This window comes from Amblyomma maculatum, chromosome 6 (genome assembly GCF_055883805.1).
Source record: "Amblyomma maculatum isolate TAMU_Amacu chromosome 6, ASM5588380v1, whole genome shotgun sequence".
Taxonomy (NCBI): Eukaryota; Metazoa; Arthropoda; class Arachnida; order Ixodida; family Ixodidae; genus Amblyomma; species Amblyomma maculatum.
Genome location: NC_139349.1, coordinates 99,466,190 through 99,485,436, shown reverse-complemented (window position 1 = coordinate 99,485,436; position 19,247 = coordinate 99,466,190). Strand labels below are relative to the sequence as shown.

Sequence of the window (19,247 nt, the reverse complement as noted above, 5' to 3'; positions counted from 1 at the left end):
TGGGACTTTCTTTATCTCAATTAATGGAATGGGGGTTTCTGTAGGTGCTCTCCAACTTTCCAATTCACATTTATGGTCTAAAGCCAATATTTAGTAAATTAGAACAATTAACATAATTAGTTAATTAAGTAATTGCAGAACAAGAAATTGCCTGTGGTGCGCAAGACGGTTCGCAGTGGTATGAAAGTGGGTTTCCTGGCCTATCTCAAATAATTTAGTTTTTAACCCTTGGTCTAAGTAAGCTAAGACACCCGATATATATATATACGAAGGAAAGAAGCCAACAGTCGGCAAGGGTTAAAGGGTGTATATATATATATATATATATATATATAATCACGCCTCGTCATGCTGGCCTACATGCTTAGCACTGGGGACGACGGCGGCTATCGAAACGATTGCTTTGAACTCCATCATTTCTTTGGGTCACTGATGGGTGCCCTCGAGATTACAAGTGGGCACAAGTTCTGCACAGAAGAGATCCTTAACTCGCTTCCAAGTGAATAAATTCTGATCTGCATTTAGAGAGGAACTACACTGAAGTATTCTAGTCATGTATTTCGCGTAGCGAGGCTCTTTATTTCCTTGCTGGCACGTATTTCAAAGCAAACATCAATAGATCGATGGTAAAGCCCACAGATAATCGCGTTGCCCCGTATGTTTCGGCAGCAGTGCCCGACAAGAACTTACAACATTCCAAGAGCCTGCAAGTGTACGTCGCGCAAACCGGACAGGTGAGCTGCACAAAAGGATTTTAATCTGGATCACTTTAAGTTCGTCGCATTACCAGGAATTCGACTGGAATTTGAATATTGGCGCAGTGAGGAAAAAGAGGACCAATGAGGGCGAGAAAATTTGCTTTTTTAGAAAACTTTTGTCATTGATGAGCAGTTTTTACGGAAATGATTATAAGTTGCGCATAAAGTTCTCATATCATGTGAATTGAGCGTAAGTTACGTAGAAGCTCTCCTGAAGCACGTCAATGAAACAAAATTCTGCTCGGGCTTGGAACTCAGAGGTAATGCGAAGAAAGGAGATGTCATAACAACTGCAGAGTAATCGACAAGCAAATGACCACAAAAAATTAAAACATCTTTAAAATAACTCAGCATGTGGGATAAAAAACGCGTGCTGCGAGCTTCGGAAGCTGACAAAAAAAAAGAAAAAAGAAATATCGCATTTAAAATACAATCACCTAAAGAGCTCAGAAGAGGATCCAGACCTTCGTCGACAAGGTTTTCCAGACTTGAAACGGATGACACGTCAAGCGCCTGCCTGGACGCAGGTACCATAACTGAGATATGATGCAGAATGGCTTCTTAACTACATATTTCTCTTGCTTAGAAAGAGTTCTCAAGTTTAAATCTGGCGCGCCCCCTGCAGCGACCCTCTGCAAGACGTCAGACAATGCGCGCACCGCCGACAGAGCGTCTCGTAATGCGTCACGACCCTGTACGCTCGCAAGCGCCCGACGACAGCTCGGCACGTGGCGACGCCGGCGACGCAACCTTGGCGCAAACGCGATCCGTACGCCGCTGCGCATAAAGGAAAAGAAGAAAGGGCCGTCATCTCCTCCTTTGCAACCCTCGCCCTATCTCCTCCGCTATCCGAACACCCGCCTACCCGGCATGTACTCGAAGCTCTGCGCAGCGTGACCATACACTCGCCTCCTACGTGTGTGACCTCGAGCGAATGGGTTGTTTATATCATTTCGCGGTTCGCTTGCCACCCCGCCGCTGCATCGCTTGTGCTTGACAATCATTTATGTCGCCAGTAATTTGCCTGATTGGGCTTGTATGAGAGCTGTTGTCGCGATAACTTGTTGGTTGCCGTACCTCTGTGAGTATCACGGTCCCACCTCACGAACAGCGCTGCCACCGGAATGGCGATTTTTCTCGTCGCAACTGAATGGATCGTCTTCGCTGTGACAGCATTTGTACTTCTCTACTTGTGAGTATAAAACTTGTCTTTCGTACGTTTCCCCATTGCACGCATGTAAACTTCATTCCTCCTATTCACATAAGCTATTCACCGAGTTATAATCGCATGACTTAAGCTGTGCTTTCGTAATTTGCAGTACTGCGTCACAACGGGGCTTCGATCCTCATTTCGCTTAACTCTACGTTGTGCTACATTCCGCATCGTAGCGTTTAAATGAAGTAGCAGCCACTATGCATATTCCAAAAACAATGATCTGTTGAATGAACTCCGTACTACTTTCTTGTTGACAAGGCACAGGAGAAAGGATACGCAATTCATAAATTTTAGCACGGCGGACATTGGATCATAGATAAGAAATACTAAACAACCATCACACTGAAATTTAATTTCCGATTGCATGCGAGATTGGAGCAGCTGGTGCGAGATCAGTTTCCGAAAACGACACACACCGTAAGAGATGACTGACATTGACACAACACAGCGCTCATGCGGTCAGTCTCGCAGAGGTAATGCCGCAACGCTGTTACCTCAGACAAGTTTTATGTAAAATCTAAATCATATATACTTTTTAAGCGAAAGCTTCATTCACCGCGATGCAGCGCTTTTGCCCAGGCACCAAAGGCTGAGTCAGCGTTCGATTCTGCTTATAGCAGTTCACCAACGCATTTAAATATTTCTCAAAGACATGAGTACTTAGTTTGAGCTATTGAAGTTTTTTTAGACTCTTTAAGACGCTGTGTCCTGGAGGACCAACCTTGCAATCACATGAGCGATGGCACCACTGTGAACGGCGCCCGCGGTGCTGATACCTCACGTGTCAACACCTTGCCCCCCCCCCCCCCCCCCCCCTACCTTCGTATAGTTGCACCCAATCAAGCGTTGATACTTTACAAGTTACGAGTTTGTGAGTGGCTCTGTAGTGGTCGGTGCCCACACTTCGTCATTGATCCGTCGCAGGAAACTTGGGTGAATAGGAGTGCAAAAATCGAATGCTGTTGCAACTTCGCATACTCGACCCTGTTTATAAACAAAATATTAACGTTGTTTGATTTTGACGATCACTACGACCAACTAATATAACGCCAGGAGCTCTAAATATGCACCCTACACATAGTCGCATGAAGAAACCTACAGGATACACATACAGAAATATCTACGACGTACGAGATAAATCACTGCACTGCTGTTAGGCAATAGATGGCGTAAGAGGTTATGTACAAAGAAATAGTGCTCCGTAAGCTCATTCTCGATTATCGCTTCTCACCATTCTTTCCAGATACCTGACGAAAAACAGCAATTACTGGAAGAAACAGAATGTGAAGTACGAGAAGATGTCCTTCTTTCGCCCCTTGTACAAACTACTAAGCAAGGTAAATTATAGTACTCACGACAAAACTAAATTGCATAGGAATTATTAAAGACTTCTGATGAGTTTAGATGGTCAACGGGATTAAGCAGTGGGATCTTGCCGCGATTTCCTGGAGTTGGCGGCAACAAGCAATAAATACTGTTGTAGTAGTTGCACCGAATAATAAAATAGAGATTGATCGCACTGGGTGATTCACGCAGCTTGTACGAAGTACGAACAATCATCTCTTTGAAAACGTCGAGCTAAGCACCCCTGTTTATGGCGTTAGCAATCTGTCTCTATGGGAATCGAATTATAACTTCCTATTTGTGGTTCTCTACGACCAGTAATACCTACCCCAGGTATGTAAATACGAAAGGTAAACTCCGTCTTAGTGACGACAGGTCTCCTGGCTTGTTCATGAGACATTTCCTTGAATGTTAAAAGTTGCCCCAAATACTGAAGCAGATATTTATTTTTTCATTGTGCTTATGACATTGTGATATAGCTTTTGATTGTGTTCATTCAATGAGTCAAAACAAAAACCGTTTTTTTTTTTTTTTTCATGTGCAGCCAATATGCATAGCGGATCAAGAGAAGTGCCGGAAGTACGGCCGGCTATTTGGGTGAGTCTTGCTACTTGATGGTCCCTCCAGGTTTCAGAGATTCAGGAATTAAGCCTACAGTCTGGGAATAGACGAAGTGTTTGGCACTGAAATCATGTTCAGTAATCTCCTGTGAATAATTGTTTTAGCGCCTTCCATCACTGAGGACATAACTAGATATTTCACGTAAAGGCACTCATGAAACCTTGTGCTCCGGCAATCGAAATGACGCAGGTCCCTCGTGCCCGCATCCCAATCGGAGACTTTGCTTCTTTTTGTGCGTCACAATAGCACCATTAATACTGAATCCTCAAGGCCTTGTGCTAGTACAAACCACGCATTGAAAGGGACACAACGAGAATCAAACACTTGAACACAAATACTAACTACACGCACAAACTGAAAATAGGAATACTAGTTTACAGACGTAATAATAGAGGAGTAGCGAACCACTTTGTTTCAGAACATGAATCAGAACACGCTCTTTTAAACCCATCAAGATGCTTAATACAGCGTGACTGTAGGTGATTTGGTTGGACATTGTAAGGAACAAAATCCCAGTAACGACTGGACTGACGCTTAGGCCTGGCTTGACGCTATTCGCTCACGTGCACGTCATCAACATTCTACAGAGACATCTGCTGCATACGCCTACATCGGTCGTGTAAATCTATTGCGCTTAAGTTCCGTGCTTTTTTTTTTTTTGTAATGCCATGACAATAGGGCCCATTTGCCACTTCGCCAACGTAGCGGTGCTTTGTCGTCCATGTAAATTTGACATCACCAGCGCCCCTGGCGGTACTCGCGAAACAGCTCCGGCTGAAAGCCCTATGACGTCATTGCATGAAAGCTGTGCTACTAGCGCAGTGTGTCCTGGTTAATAACGGGGGGACTTTGCTCGACGTTCGTTCGTGAATTTCATTTCGCTTTTAGTTTTTTTTTTCGATCCAGTATGATTTCCTATGCAAGGATTGCTGGGATTGTTTGCTTGCGAATATGCTTGAAACGCCTGATTGTGAAAAAGTCGCAAGTAGTTTCTATTGCTTGCTTCTAATTATAACGCATTATTCATTAGTGTGTATTACAAGCAATTCCACGTTTTTACAACGATAGTTGTTGACTTAAAAACGAAATGTAATTAAATATGCGTATTTTACTCGCGTTTAGACCAATGACTTCAAATGCAATGCTGCACCTTTAAAGAAAGCAGCAGTACACGTGCGAAATTAACGGACATTGAAATAAAGACGTAAATAACTTACTTTCTACTGCTAGTTCGCGCAATAACGAAATAAACGAGAAAAATAAACAAGCCGAAGCAACACGCGAAGAGTACACATTTGCTTTACTTTTTAAATCTCCCTCATTAAAGAGTACATGTGTCTTAGGCCTAGAAACATGTCATATTTGTGCTTGCTCACCCCATCGGTCACGCAACAAAATCAGATGAATCACTCGAGCAGTGCCTCAAGTTGTAAAGCAAAGCTACCCCAGATGTAATCAAGAGGGAGGTCACTTAGAAAGAATGAACTTTATCTAAAATCATGTAAAACACCTTGCTGGAAGGGGTTCTTGGTCAAGGAGACCCCTCACCTTCCCCTCCAGCTTTGCACGGTCGATCAGCCGCTTTGTGGCCAGAAGGGTGGTCTCCTTGAAGGTTGGCTGTAGGGACACCGAAAATCAAACCCAAAATGGAAATGCCAATTTAGAACTCACTCCACTCCTATTTTTTCGCGATCGCGTTACAGCCACGTTCGCCGAAAATCCGGCGTTGGCATTGTCATTGTGAGCGAAAAATCATGAGCATGTCGCTGGCAGGCGGTAGCTATAGCAGCTCGTATGGCCTAGCACTAAATAGATGTATGTTTGTCTGACATTACGTTTGGCAGGAGCTGCCAACTGTGTCCTCTCATTTTGTATGGGAGGGTGGTATCAAAAACAGCCTGCCAGGATCCTTGCATTCACGTTACCCCTAGGCCACGCAGGCACGTTCATACGACTTGTCTAAAGCGGGAACGCATTTGCGGGCTGGTAGCCTACGCTATCGCGTCATGCCCTCAAAGGCGCAACTTAAGTGTTCTGCGTAATTTTGTTTTTGTCACATCACAGTATTTGATCGCAGCTGAATGGTTTTTCTTCATACCACTTTATTATACGCTGTAACAGAGTGTGCCTGGTGCTTAAAGGGAAATTTACGTTTGACAGTGTTGAACACTGCCCTAAGGACTAAAAGCAGCCACTGTGCTTTTCATGTAGCCTGCAGGAGCAAGAACAAAGGGATCGCTTTCTTATCTCATATATGGAAGTATCTCTGTTTTGCCGACCAGTCGGCGACGTTTCGACAACTTTAGATCATGTCACCCTTGTCCAGAGCACTGGAGCAATGAAGCGGGACTCTAAAGGAGCTATAGACGTTTAGCGATAATACTCGCGGTCGAGAGCAGCCGAATAGACATGAGAGCTGCAGAAGCACAATCACCTGCCTCAGGAAAGCAGCTCCGATAAGAGTTTACTTTGTTTGCTCTGTAGGGCAACGCTCGAGCGCTCGAGACAAATGTGATCGCGTCTGCGTATGAGAAGATATTTCAGTACACGTAGAGTTACTGGAGAAGCAAGTAAATAAAGCTCGACACATTTTAGTCACATAAGGAGAAAGAAATTATTAACAGCCACGTAAATAGTCGTGTCCGTACATTCTAATTTACCAGCAGCCTCGTTAAATCATCCGTCAGTAGTCTTTGTTTGGCATGTCACACTGGCAGGATACGACAATAACGACAATGTATCCCGTGTGGCTTGGCTCAGCAATCAAGGGAGGGCTGAAAGCTGGGAGAGAAACAGGAACGATACGCCATATGGTAGAGAGTCGCTAATAATATAGAACAGCTGAAGTCCTTTGCAGTGGCATAACAAAGCAGACGGACACCTTGTTCCTCCCCTTGCATCGACACAAGGCTGCTGCGGCCACTAATAATTCGCCATTCATCCGGTAATTTTATGATCAGCAAGCAAAAGCAGCAGAAAATGAAATTACGAATTTTCTCACTAAACGGCCTAGATAAGCTTTGGTAAGTAGCGACAAGTTCCTCCTCACCCAAGATCGTTTACTGTGCGTATCGCGTCGTGTGGTATGTTCTTCCTAACGTGTTCGAATGGTGGAGCTGCTTGCATCTAGAAAGGGCGTATTAGAAATATGCAAGCACATGGCATTTGCGGTCAGGGTTAGTAAAAATTGTAGTAATGTAGCTAGGTACAGACATAAAGCAAAATATTTTACTGATGTGGGCTCCAAGATTAAATTTAAATTACTTGGTGTTTTCCCGCAAAAACACACACACCGGCCATGGGAAAGAGCGCCCCTTATTTTCCATTTCTAGTTCTAAACAAGAGAAGCATCTCGATCTCAGAAAAACTTTATTCCCTGAATTATTCATTGTTATTTCTGCGCGTTATTCGAAAGAACTATTTTCGGATTAGCTATGCAACTCCCAATAAACGCACAATTTTGGTATCCGCAAACGTAGGCCAGTTTTAACAGCAACTACCAGCAAGCATATTACAGAATATAAATTACAATATTAAACTACGTCAATATAACTAACATTTGATGACAGTAGTCGTGTTTGGAGTTCTTACAGGGCGATATCTGGGAGTGCGAGCTTGAAAAGTGTGAGTGTTCATTTCTCTCTGGTTCAGTCTCGGCCGCGGCAGCCGCATCTCGATGAAAGCGGTGCTTTCAAGACCTCAGTCATATACTGTGAAGTGCAGGGTACATTAATTAATGAAAACTAAACCAGGCGATCGAAACTTCCAAGACCTCCACACAGCGCCCCTCATAGCCTGAGTTAGTTTAGGACGTAAAATCCGATAGACACGCCACATGTCAACCTTGCATTAATATGTTTACTTATAGCACTTGTCAGTCGAGTATGGTAATTTGTAAAGAATGTATCAATACACCAGTATCTGTCATATGCTCGTCATACGTTAGTAAAAAAAAATTATTGATCTTTTTGATGGTGCTAGCGGGCAGATTTTGTTTTAAAGATTTCCTTCGCATATGGAATACACTGGTAACATTTAGCAAAAACAACTACGTTCTATTTTCTTTCACTTCGGTGCGGCGCGCAGTACGAATCCAGTGCATGACAGCGCGAAACCAAGCGATACCTACACGTCGCCGTGGCAGCAGGCGCGAAGTAAACTGTGAGATTGTGACGCCCCTTGCGGTGGTGGGGAGGGTGGGGGGCGGCAATTGAGAAGGCCGTAGGAAAGAGAGCTCACCCCATCGTGACCGGCCGTGGATAAAGTCCCCTAGTTCGTTTGAGCCCTACGAGATGGCATTTCACTCAGCGACCCTGGACGTAGTGGGAGGCAATACTTTTATATGGGATATGGGAAATATGCGTTTTTTGAGGGCCATTTTCTCGTAAACTGTGGCCGATGATGAGCGAAAAATATTTTTGCCGTGTTGTTTTTGTCTAGGCACATTATTAGGCGCAATTTTGAGAATCATTGTTGTACATGCGTAAGGGGGTAGAAGGCTAAGAATATTTCGCGCGTATCTTGAACCTGCCGTAGAATAAGCGACGGCACGTTGACGACAGAGCCTTAACCATCGCTCGTTTCGTTTGTTCTTTGACTTTGCCTCTTTGCTTAGCACTGCCCGCTACCTTTTCGTCTTCTCCATGATGCGCAATCGATTGACCCCTAGTTTGTTCATTACTTTATCCCCTCCTAAAATTGGAGGTTCTCTAACTGTGATCTGCGTGCTCCCACTGAAATTCCACCCTCTTCTGCCTCTGACTTTCTCTATACCAATCTCTTTCTTTGCTTCTTTTTTCCTTTGTTTCTTTCTTTTATCCTCAGAGTAGAAAGTGCTTTACTAAGGGGAAGAAAATTTCACAACAATAAAAAAAAAAAAAAACACCAAGCGTAAGTTGTACAATACAAAACAATAGAGATAAAATTATAGTTAACAATTTTCTTAAATCTACATTAGAGATCTGATGAACAATAATACGATGTGGTGCACACGATCAGCATAATAAAGCAGTTCATGAACACAAATACTTTATTCAGCACTGTAAGGACCTTTTTAAATTGATTTGGATTATTGATGCTAGTTAGAAATGCGGCAAAGAACTCCATTTTCACGGTTTAGAAAATATGATTCTGCAAATATCGCCGCATTGCAATGGCACACTGGTACGTGGTTAAGATGATAAGAAATGGAGGGTGGTTGTTGCTGTGCGCACAGATTATGAGCAGTTCGTTGAAACCGATTTTAGAGCTTTAACGTTTCTTTACCTAACTAGTTCCTGACTTTTGAGCTGTCGGCGTAGGCCAAGATGCTCTGCGCCGACGGCTTGTTATGTTGACGGAGGCGCTGGCGGCGGCGGAAGAAACGCGCTGCGCGATATCAGATAGTCGCTACCGGAATGCTGTCGTTCCGCTATTTTTTTTTTTCCTCTTCCGACGAAAATTCACCGCTCATCGACACTAACGCTGCGGTCAGCGGCCCGGTTAGAAGGAGCGTGGCTGCTACTTGATCTAGTCATTTGCATCCAGTGTCTCGCCCGTTCAGTGTCCTTACCTAAATATTCTTACATCGTGGTCTAGAGGTAACGTGTCTGACCCGGGATTTATTGGTACCGGCTTCTAACATCTCAGCGTTCCATCTCAAAGAAGATGTGTAGCCCAGTTGGATGCTCCTGGAAACTCGTCTATGCTGTCCCGACTCCCGAGATGTCGCATAACCCCTGACCACTTAGTTCCTGCTAGTGCCTCATACTTATTACCACGTGCCCCAGACAACGCCGACGCCAGATCTTCTGCGGGCACGAGAGGTTGGGTAATGTTGCTTTTCTCGCGGCAAGTTGTTCTAGCACTATTTTTACAGGATAATATTACATTCCTGGAAGGTTAAGTGCTTATGCCCTCGCCAGAGTACTAAGTAGCGCACAAGAGCAGATGTGGTCCGTGGTTTCTTCGCTCACATAAACACTGACTCGCGCACAACATACCGTTTCCTTTCCTCAACAAGGAATGGGCCGAAAACTTTACCGCTTCGTCGTTTGCTCTGAGACGTTCGTGTGAGATTTCCTAACAGGTAGTGCTATAGGATGCACAAGACACTCACTCGTCGAAATGACTACAGGGGTTTAAGCCAAAACGCTTCTGAAGTAACATGGCGGATGAAAACGTCGACAAAGTTGCGAATGTTGTGGCTACTTAGTTTTTTTTTTTCAAGAGAGAAAAACTTTCTGCAAGCGCTTTAGTCGCGACCAGCTGTTTGCGATAGAAGATGCTTTTATGGACGTAGCCATCCTGGAGTAGAGCCTGTGCTTGAAGCTGGCTCGAGGCAACCATGGAGCGCATATTGGGGTTTAGCCGCAGCCATTGTCATTGCTTTATAATTGAAGGCTACGGCGCGCGTATATTTTACTTGCATGTCGTTCTCTACATTACTTAAAATATCCTCAGTCTGTAGTCCTCTACAGGATGCGATGGTGGCGCGCTCGTTATTAGTTAAGTGGTGAGCACAATTATTGTTTCCTTGCTGTGCACGCACATCACACACACACGCACGCACACACGCAGAAAATCAGCCAGAATCTAGCTCACAGTGTTGTACATAATAGGTATTGGGAGACAACCTCATTGTTGACTTCTGAAGTCAAATTGACAGTTGTCACTTTCAATGATAAATTTAGCATAACCCAGGAGAACGTGTCACAGAGTGACTCAGTACAGTGTATGTGAAACAGAGCATGCATTGACCTTGCTATTCTCGCTGTTCTGTCGCATCGTACGCGGAACGGACTATAATATTTTCATTGCTTAATTATTAGTAATAATGGGAGCCCAAGGAATACTCTCTCACCCTCTCGTCCCTGCTTCGTACGGGAGCGCGTGGTGAAACTGACACAGGAACTCAGTTAAACCACCCTTCTATCTAGGTTTTTCGAAGGAACCAAGCCAGCTCTGATGGTCGCGGAGCCGGATCTGGTAAAGCAAGTGCTCATCAAAGATTTCAGCATGCTGCCAAACAGACTGGTGAGACATTCGAGCTCTCTGAAGCTATATATTTGTTGATGTGCCGTCATAGATTACGTATACGCTACAGCAAGTGTTCATTGTATAACTGCGTGCATTTGTGTGCACAAACTGCATGGGCGCTCGTGTGTATGTGTGCGTTCGTTTGTGTGTGTGTGTGTGTGTGGGGGGGGGGGGGGGGGGCATGCATGCCTGCCAGCCTGCGTGTGCGTGTTTTAAGTAGCAGAACCGCGACATCAATCTCATGGCACAAAGTGAACAAAGCTTTTTTTAGCTACATATTTGTATTGTAGGTATAGTCTCGGACTTAATAACGTGTGCAGTGCTTCTACATTCCAACTTTTATACCTCACGATGCGTAACGTAGAGGAAACTTGTATGCTTGCTTGCATAAACATGAAGTACTAATTAATCATCGCTTTTTAATGCGTCAGAGGACCTTCACTGGCAATGCAGGGTCCATGTTCCTATACTCGTGACTTGACGTCTTCTGCATGTGGCGACACTGCTTTAAATCAGTAGCTTTAATGTATATGCGGTGAAACACTCCGTATTTCCCTATTGGCCCTGTAGCATTTCCAGGTGCAGACTTCCAATGCATAGCGAGAGGCACCGCAACCAATGACCGAAGGCTGAAGCCTCTTTTATACCAGAATGTCGAAGATGCGGTCCTATCGTCCGACGGAACCTGAGGTTGGGTCTCAGGGCAGCGCAGGCAGCGTACCGTGTTAGATGACAAAAAGAGTTGCTTATAAGGACAGAATGCTGGCGTACTGCTGTTTTTTTCGTCAATGCTTACTTGCTGATTGTACTGGTAGCGTTCCCAATAAAAAAAAAGGGAAATCTGGTATAAGCAGAGCCTTGCAAAAGTCCTGCGTTAAATATGCTGGCAAAAAAAAAAAAAAAAACCTAATCTGTCCACAGACTTGTTTTGATTGATCGTATTTTTTTTTTTTTTTTTTTTTGCAGGAAATGGACTTCGGTGACCCCATTCTAAACAATATGATGGTTTTTTCTCGGGTGGAACGTTGGAGAAAAATACGACCGGCAGCTAGTCCATCATTCACTACTGGAAAGCTGCGAAAGGTGTGTTCCGTCTTTTCACTGATCCTTGGTATACGTGGTAGTCAGATTAAAAAACAACAAAACATTGGAATGTTAACACACAGCAAATGGGCTTTCTTGAAAAGGTGAACTTCAACAGATTCGTGCTACCTGTCTAGTGTGAGGTTTTATATATACAGAGGACACGAAGCTCTGGCGAAGTTACGCAAATCTTTCAAAATATCAGTTCCTGCTTAATGGCGTTCAGTGAGTGCGTAACCCTTCGAGCACGTCGGTGTAAGAAGCGTTAGCGAGGCAATGTTCGCTTTTCTCCGAACGTCTCAGAACGCACGTAAATTGGTGCTACACACAGAGATATCTGCCGCATCAGTTTGTGGCGTTAGGCGTAATTTAGCCTCATATGCGCTCTGTGGAGCAGTGACACCAGCAATTCACTTTCGAGTAAGCTTTTTAGAGGTGTAAAATTCTACGAACCGGTGAACAAGTGATAGCTTGCTTAAGAACTGCAACCGCGAAAGAAACGGAAGAGATAGCGCAAAGCAGGCCCTTTGATATAGCCGTTATTGGCTCATACTCGCGGATCGTGTCACTTCGTTCGCCCGTCCGTCCGTAATGCTTTCGTTACGCGGGAAGCGGTAGCTGGCAGCTGACATGGCCGAGCACTAACTGGACGCGGGAGGCGGGTGCTTCCTGTCATTACGTTTGCAAGGAGCTGCCAACTCGGGCCTCTCCTTTCATATGGGATGGCAATATCAGAATCAGCTTGCCAGGACTTTTGCATAAACGTTACCCCTAGGCCGCGCAGACACGTTTATACGGCTTGATTAAAGCGGGGCTTTATATAATGGCTGGTAGCTTACGCTATCGCGTCATCACGATGGTTGGAGTGAAAACAAAGAGAAAGAGGTGTCCTAGTGAAGGGCTCCGGAACACCGCACGATAGAGGTTTTCGCCTCAACGCAGTTTAGGAATACGAAGTGCCCACAAGAATTATTTTTGCTTCTGCTACACTGCAGGATTAAACTTTGCTACTGTTTCAAAAATTCCGCTATGTAGCAGATTCCAACCATCAGTCATGACGGTGGCTCGGCAATGTCAGCTGAAACATCGATAATAATTTAGTTGCCGCCGACACTGCCGCCTTGGAGCAATACAACTAACACGCTCGTCGGCTCTTGGGCATTCTTGATGACCTGCTAATCTAGCCGCGCCAGCCCTCAAAAGAATCACACTGCCAATAGGGTTATGGCCGCTGCTGAAGTTCAGGCCGACCCGTCGACATTATCGAGCACTGGAACGCGATCTATGGTTGGCGCAGTCACGACTATGGCCATTGGGAGCTTAAATTTTGGCTTCTAGTAGAGGGTACGCCTGACCGCCCCACAGCAATCACTATGCGTTATTTTTTGCGCATCACGTCACATACCAAAAACCGCGCGCTTGGAAGAGGCTCCGCCAACACCGTTGCGCTCCTTCTGGGGCAAAATAGTTTCGAACACTGCAGCCTGCAATGGTGGTTCGAGTTCCCGTGTTTCACGGGGTTCAAAAATGAAAACCGAAGCGGTGGCATTGTGGTAGTGCATCCGCCTCACATTCGGGAGGTACCGGGTTCGATCTCTAGTGTCGCCGGGTACCAACCGGTTTTTCAATGGTTACAAGTTTTCCCCCGGCCTGGTGCTCGGCCCTTCTGGGGTTAAATGCTTGGGAAAGGGATCATGGCGCAAATAGCGGCGCCGATGGGACGGTGATTCGTTCCGCCATCGAACAACCATAAGCCCAACTCGTGCGGCAGGAGCCCTAATGTGGCCTTTGTTTTTTTTTCTTTACATCATGAGGAGCATCATCATCTTATCGACATCACCTGATCGTCAATATCTCATTATCAATCTCAACGGAATCCTGAACCACGTTTGCAGGCTGACGCGTTCGAAGCTTGTGCCCCGGAGGGTGCAGCGGGGTTAGCAGAGCTTCTTCCAAGCTCACCCCCTGAGGACGCTGGGCGCCAGGCCGAGGATCTGCTTGTACCTATTTTTACCGGTGGGTGTCCGGCGGTGGGTTTCGAACTAACCACCTCCCGCAGCCGAGACGGACGTGGCGAGGAAAAAAGTTCTTCAAGTTCAAATCGAAATCTCTCAGCAATGATTTTTTCTTTTGTTTCCATACAGGTTACAACAAAGACACGAAATGCTATACCATAAGAATTTGGTTACATAAAAATTGATAGTGCTAGAACTGCGCTCAGTGACCTTAAAACCTGGGCCCCGAAACATGCTCTTTCCAGATGCACCATTTAATTCAAGAGTGCGTAAAAATAACCTGCGCTCATCTGGACGAAGCTGCGGAAAATGGAAAGAACATCGACATGAAAAAGTAAGCACCTAAATGGTACCACCACCGCTGTCGTTGCTATTCGGGTGCGCCAATTCTGGAAGAGGACACTAGTAGCACACAGGCGACAAGCGGCACCCGTGTGGAGTCACTCCTGCACTAACTGGCGCGCTTTCGTACCACCACTTTATGGATGCAGAAAACCCAGAAGGTGGTTACGACTATTTATCGCGAATATTCTGGCGTTAGCTGTGGTGGGACCACAAATGATACATTACTGGTACGCTTAAGTGGAATACGTAAGAATGGAAGCGATGTTGCAGTTATATAGGTCGATTTCATGGCATCCGGACAGGTTCACTGCCCCCTTTTTATTGCTTTCTATTGTAATTTCCCTACGCTTTTCGGTCACGCCTGGTGGTCTGGTTGTTTCACACACCGCGCCGACCAAGCACTCCCCCGCAATGTCACCTCGATCTCGAAATGTCACCTCGGTCACCTACCAATGTCCATGAGATCTCAGTCGTGTCACCTAGCGTCATCTGCCAACTCGATCACGAAATTCCCCTATTTCTCGAGAGTTCGTGACGGCTTATGGTCTCGTGGCACGCAACACACGCTGACCGATTTGCGACAATGTCAAGTGACCTTTTGACTTGATCCCTTAGCGTTTAATTATCGAGGTGTTGGTGCCATCACCAGGTCTCATGACCTCTCCTGACTACTCAAAGAAATTTATGTCATGCTCCGTCTTTTCCTCGGAGTGAGGTCTCCATGGTACAATCGCAGTGTATTGCAAAGAAACATCCCGTTTCTTGATTTTTTTTTTTTTTTTTTTTTTTTGCAATTTCATGCGGCCGGAGGAGAATTTGGGCCTGACCAAGACTGCATGCGGTGACTCGGAAATATCGCCTAAAGCTGCAGATCGCTTGCTGCTTTGAAAGATAGTTTACAGCGGTGGCGGTTAACCTTGTACGTCTGTTTATATTCGTTCGTCAGAGCGCGTCAATTTGAACATGCGCGTGAACACGGTAGCACAAACCACACTTGCAGGCTGAGTTGTTCGAAATTGTGTCTTCGCCTGATAGAGCACAGTCGCGTTTTGCCCAGCGGAAACCTCATAAGAAAGCCGGGCGCCCGGCCGGTGACGATTGTTCCCATCCTTGTCCAGATTGGGTTTAAAATCAACCTTTCCCGAATCTCAGACGGGAAAGGTTCCTGGCCAACCTTTCCTGGCCACTTAGCCACGCGTCGCCTACTGCCTTCTCTTCTTTCTCCATCTCGCGTTTCCATCTTCGCCCGCTACCCTAAATGTGAAGAGGAAAGTTTTCCTCTTTCCGACAGCGGCACGAAACTGAGAAACGATCTAAGAAGGGATAAAACTGTAAATACTTCCTTTTTGCACAGTGATAGTGCTGAAATTTACTGAGTGCGAAGCGGCAAAGTTTCAATGCTGCTTCGGAGGCAGCATTTGGTGGAAGTGAAGTACAAACACATTGCACAGCAAATAACCCAAAAGGACCAGTTACCTACCACGCAGGCATGCGTATATACCTATTGTTATTCGACATTATTCTTTTAACCTGCTGTGTTTTTTCTTTTTTTTTTGTGCTCAAGATTTTACTCGCTGACGACTCGCATAAATCTGCTAACATACTGGCGCAGTCTGTCAAAGGCTTTTTGGGCTTTCCACTGTAGTGCTATACTCATAAGGCGGTAATTTTCAATAACGTAATTGCCAATTCTCGCAATTAGAGAAAGTATTGCCACTTTGAAACCTATTTTTTTGTAACTGTTTCAGAACTCTATCAATGTAGAAAATGCAGGAAAGCTTCGATCCTTAAAGACATTGAAACTCCGTACCAGCTCTTTTCGCCAAATTTTGCTCGTAAAATATACCATAACAAGGAGTTCCCTGAATGGAATGCAGTTTTCCAAGTGTGACCAGCCTCATATTATGCAGGTTCTATTCGCACTACACCGTGGACGTCATTGCTAGGTGCGCCTTTGGCACCAGATTGGATTCTCAAGCTCAGACGACGCACCAATTTGTGAAGGAGTCGCAGAAGGCCTTTACTTCGAAGCTCACCCCTTCGCAGCTGATGTCGCGTAAGTCTCCCGCTCAGCGGCAGTAAAAACCGGTCTGGACAATCTTTCTTATGCAGGGCATAGCTGGTGCCTCATGATGAGATGTACTTGTAATGCGCGTCAGGTGGGAATCTGTTGTAATCATGGTGCACTGTATGCTTGCCGCCTTTATTTTCAGCTGCATCCGATATCTGCAGACCGTACCTTTTCTTTCTTCCAATTGAACGCACTTTTGCTTAATCGACACAGCACTGGACATAGCATTAACTATCCCGTTCCTTGAGTGAGAAGGTCGACGGGGAGAAAATAGTAAAGCCTTATGCCTATAGTGAAAGCCTAACCAGCAGCAGTGCTAACATATCAGCTTGGCTGGCCGCTACTCGCCGCAACCTATAGCATCCCGCGCGTTTAACTGCCAGCCGCTCGTGGTGCGCTTCGGATGTCGTCGCTGTTATCACTGATGCGAAGCACGTGGCCAGTTTGGTCGAAACAAGAAGCGGATGAAGCGCCTTCTAGTGAGCATGCAACAAATCATATTTAATAGGGGGGGGGGGGGGGGTATTTGTATCTAGAAAATCAATTATCAGCAGTATGGTTGAATTCACTTAAAAGACGTGTGCGAGGGAGGCCCATGAAAGGACCGTGAAGTTCTTTTTTTCTTGCATACTTCATGATATTCTGAATGTGACTAAACTGTGCTTTGGTTAAAAAACATGGTTGCCTTCCCTTATAACATGTTTAAGTTGTGATTACTGATAGTTTTGAGGCAGTCGTCTTATCTATGTGGTTCAACAGAACCTAAACAATCTCAAATGTGAGTTTCACAGTGTGCGCGAATTTTAACGATTGCATCCCTCGTTCCAGTGATGTTCCCTGGCTTAACGAAGGCTCTCGGGATAACGGTGAAGACTGCCTACCAGTACACGTATTTCAGAGAGCTGTTTCAGCGAATCATGGCTGAAAGAAAGCAGAAAAATGAGGTCAGTGTAATTTACCGTAGACACTGTACTCAGAGTGCATTATACCGCTTGGAAATGGATTACTTCTTCTAACCGCACTGAAACTTGCGTCGTTGTCTGAGGCAACAAAAATATGGCTGAGGCTTAGCTTGGTTAAGCCTGGTCAGATGCAAAGCATATTGATTGCTAAACTCGGCTTTCCATGGTTACACTTGGCTAAACTTTTCTTTCCTTGGTTACACGTACTTTTACACGGTTTAAACTTGGAATGCACAATCTTTTCCCATCGCATAAAACTAGGTAATAGCATGACTCGTTCATCTCTAGTCTAACTGTGTTACCGACACGCACAACGAACATGTCGTCCCCCAGGCCAACGATACCCGATTGCCACTACGCGAATATGTAGAGGCATTCCTACGCTCCAAACGTGTCGACGTACTACTAGACTCATTGTCCATCCTAGTGGAAGCGTTGCTCGTATCAGTGGAGCATCGTTGTCGCCGAGCCGCATGCCGAGCACGCTCCTTGGCCAAACGTTCTTCCCGCTCTTCTGGGCTCTCTGCAGCACGCCGCAGCCTTCGCTTTTCATTCCACCGCTCGGCTGCACTCCCTGGAGGCATCGCCACCTTTTTTGAGGGTCTACTGGAAGCGAGCGCAATCGTCTCCCCTTTATATATAAACCTGCGCTATACCACGTGGTCCGCACAGCATGCAACCGCAGCCGACGGCGCGAGCCGGTCCCCGTCTCTCCTCTGTCGTGACGTAAGCGTATCACGTGGTGTGACGTCACCATACCACGTGACCGCAGCCGACGGCGCGAGCCGGTCCCCCGTCTCTCCTCTGTCGTGACATCAGCGTATCACGTGGTGTGACTTCACCATACCACGTGGTCCGCACGACGTGCAACCGCAGCCGACGGCGAGAGCCGGTCCCCCGTCTCTCCTCTGTCGTGACGTCAGCGTATCACGTGGTGTGACGTCACCATACTACGTGGTCCGCACGGCGTGCAACCGCAGCCGACGGCGCGAGCTGGACCCCCGTCTCTCCTCTGTCGTGACGTCAGCGTATCACGTGGTGTGACGTAGCATTCCACATTCTTTGCACGGCGTGTAACCGTCACGAAGGGCTGTGGTTTACCTCTAGCAATATGCTTCGCATAAAACGTCAAGGAACAACCACGCTTCCCTTTCATGGTTATACTCACAGATACCACTATACATTTGAAGCATATGTTAGCATACGAGGTGTAGCGGGTGGGGCGTGTACGTGAAGGTGTAAGACTGCAGTCTGATTACTGCCTACTATCTGATTGGGTGCTTAAAATACAATTCACTGCTGTGTATGCTTAGCATGTGATTTGGCTGATACCTACCTACATTGGGAAAACTGCGGTCCTCTCAACGCTTGCACAAGCATAAAATTTTATACGAAATTTCTTCGATTCTTTAGGAAGGCCGCTTCATCATCGTAAGCTTAAATCTGCACTCTGCAGGAAACAGGCCTCTCCCACATTCTCCCTATTAAGCCTGTCCTTTGCCAGCTTTGGTCAGCTTTCCCCGCAACCTTCCGATCTCGTTCGTCTACCTGACCCTCTAATACGTTCTGCTACACTTACCCTATGATTACGTAGTGCATATAGGCAAACACAAGCGAGAATCGTACACATAGGCTCTCTACAATGCGTGGGACCGTGCCAAGTAATACTCTGTGTGAATTTTAGGCTGATGGTTCCTTCTGTCACGTATTTTATGACACTGTTCTGCACCAGCAAACCCAGCTATAGAAGTTAGGAAAAGAAAATTTGCGGCTCCCTTAGGGCACCATTTTACTGTCTCTATTCGCAAATTTAAG

The 19,247-nt window shown here is 45.8% G+C and overlaps 1 protein-coding gene across 1 annotated transcript in view; it reads left to right on the top strand.

Annotated features, from left to right (window-relative positions):
* Positions 1 to 1,565: 1,565 nt before the first annotated feature.
* The window catches only part of LOC146186394 (cytochrome P450 3A24-like), a 32,954-nt gene continuing 15,272 nt past the window's right edge, over positions 1,566 to 19,247 (top strand). The window contains exons 1-8 of the mRNA XM_084607173.1: positions 1,566 to 1,950; positions 3,218 to 3,311; positions 3,863 to 3,915; positions 10,857 to 10,953; positions 11,923 to 12,039; positions 14,300 to 14,388; positions 16,310 to 16,455; positions 17,299 to 17,414. Coding sequence (XP_084463299.1) covers positions 1,883 to 1,950; positions 3,218 to 3,311; positions 3,863 to 3,915; positions 10,857 to 10,953; positions 11,923 to 12,039; positions 14,300 to 14,388; positions 16,310 to 16,455; positions 17,299 to 17,414 — 780 coding nt within the window. The 5' untranslated portion in view covers positions 1,566 to 1,882. The remainder of the gene's footprint in view (positions 1,951 to 3,217; positions 3,312 to 3,862; positions 3,916 to 10,856; positions 10,954 to 11,922; positions 12,040 to 14,299; positions 14,389 to 16,309; positions 16,456 to 17,298; positions 17,415 to 19,247) is intronic.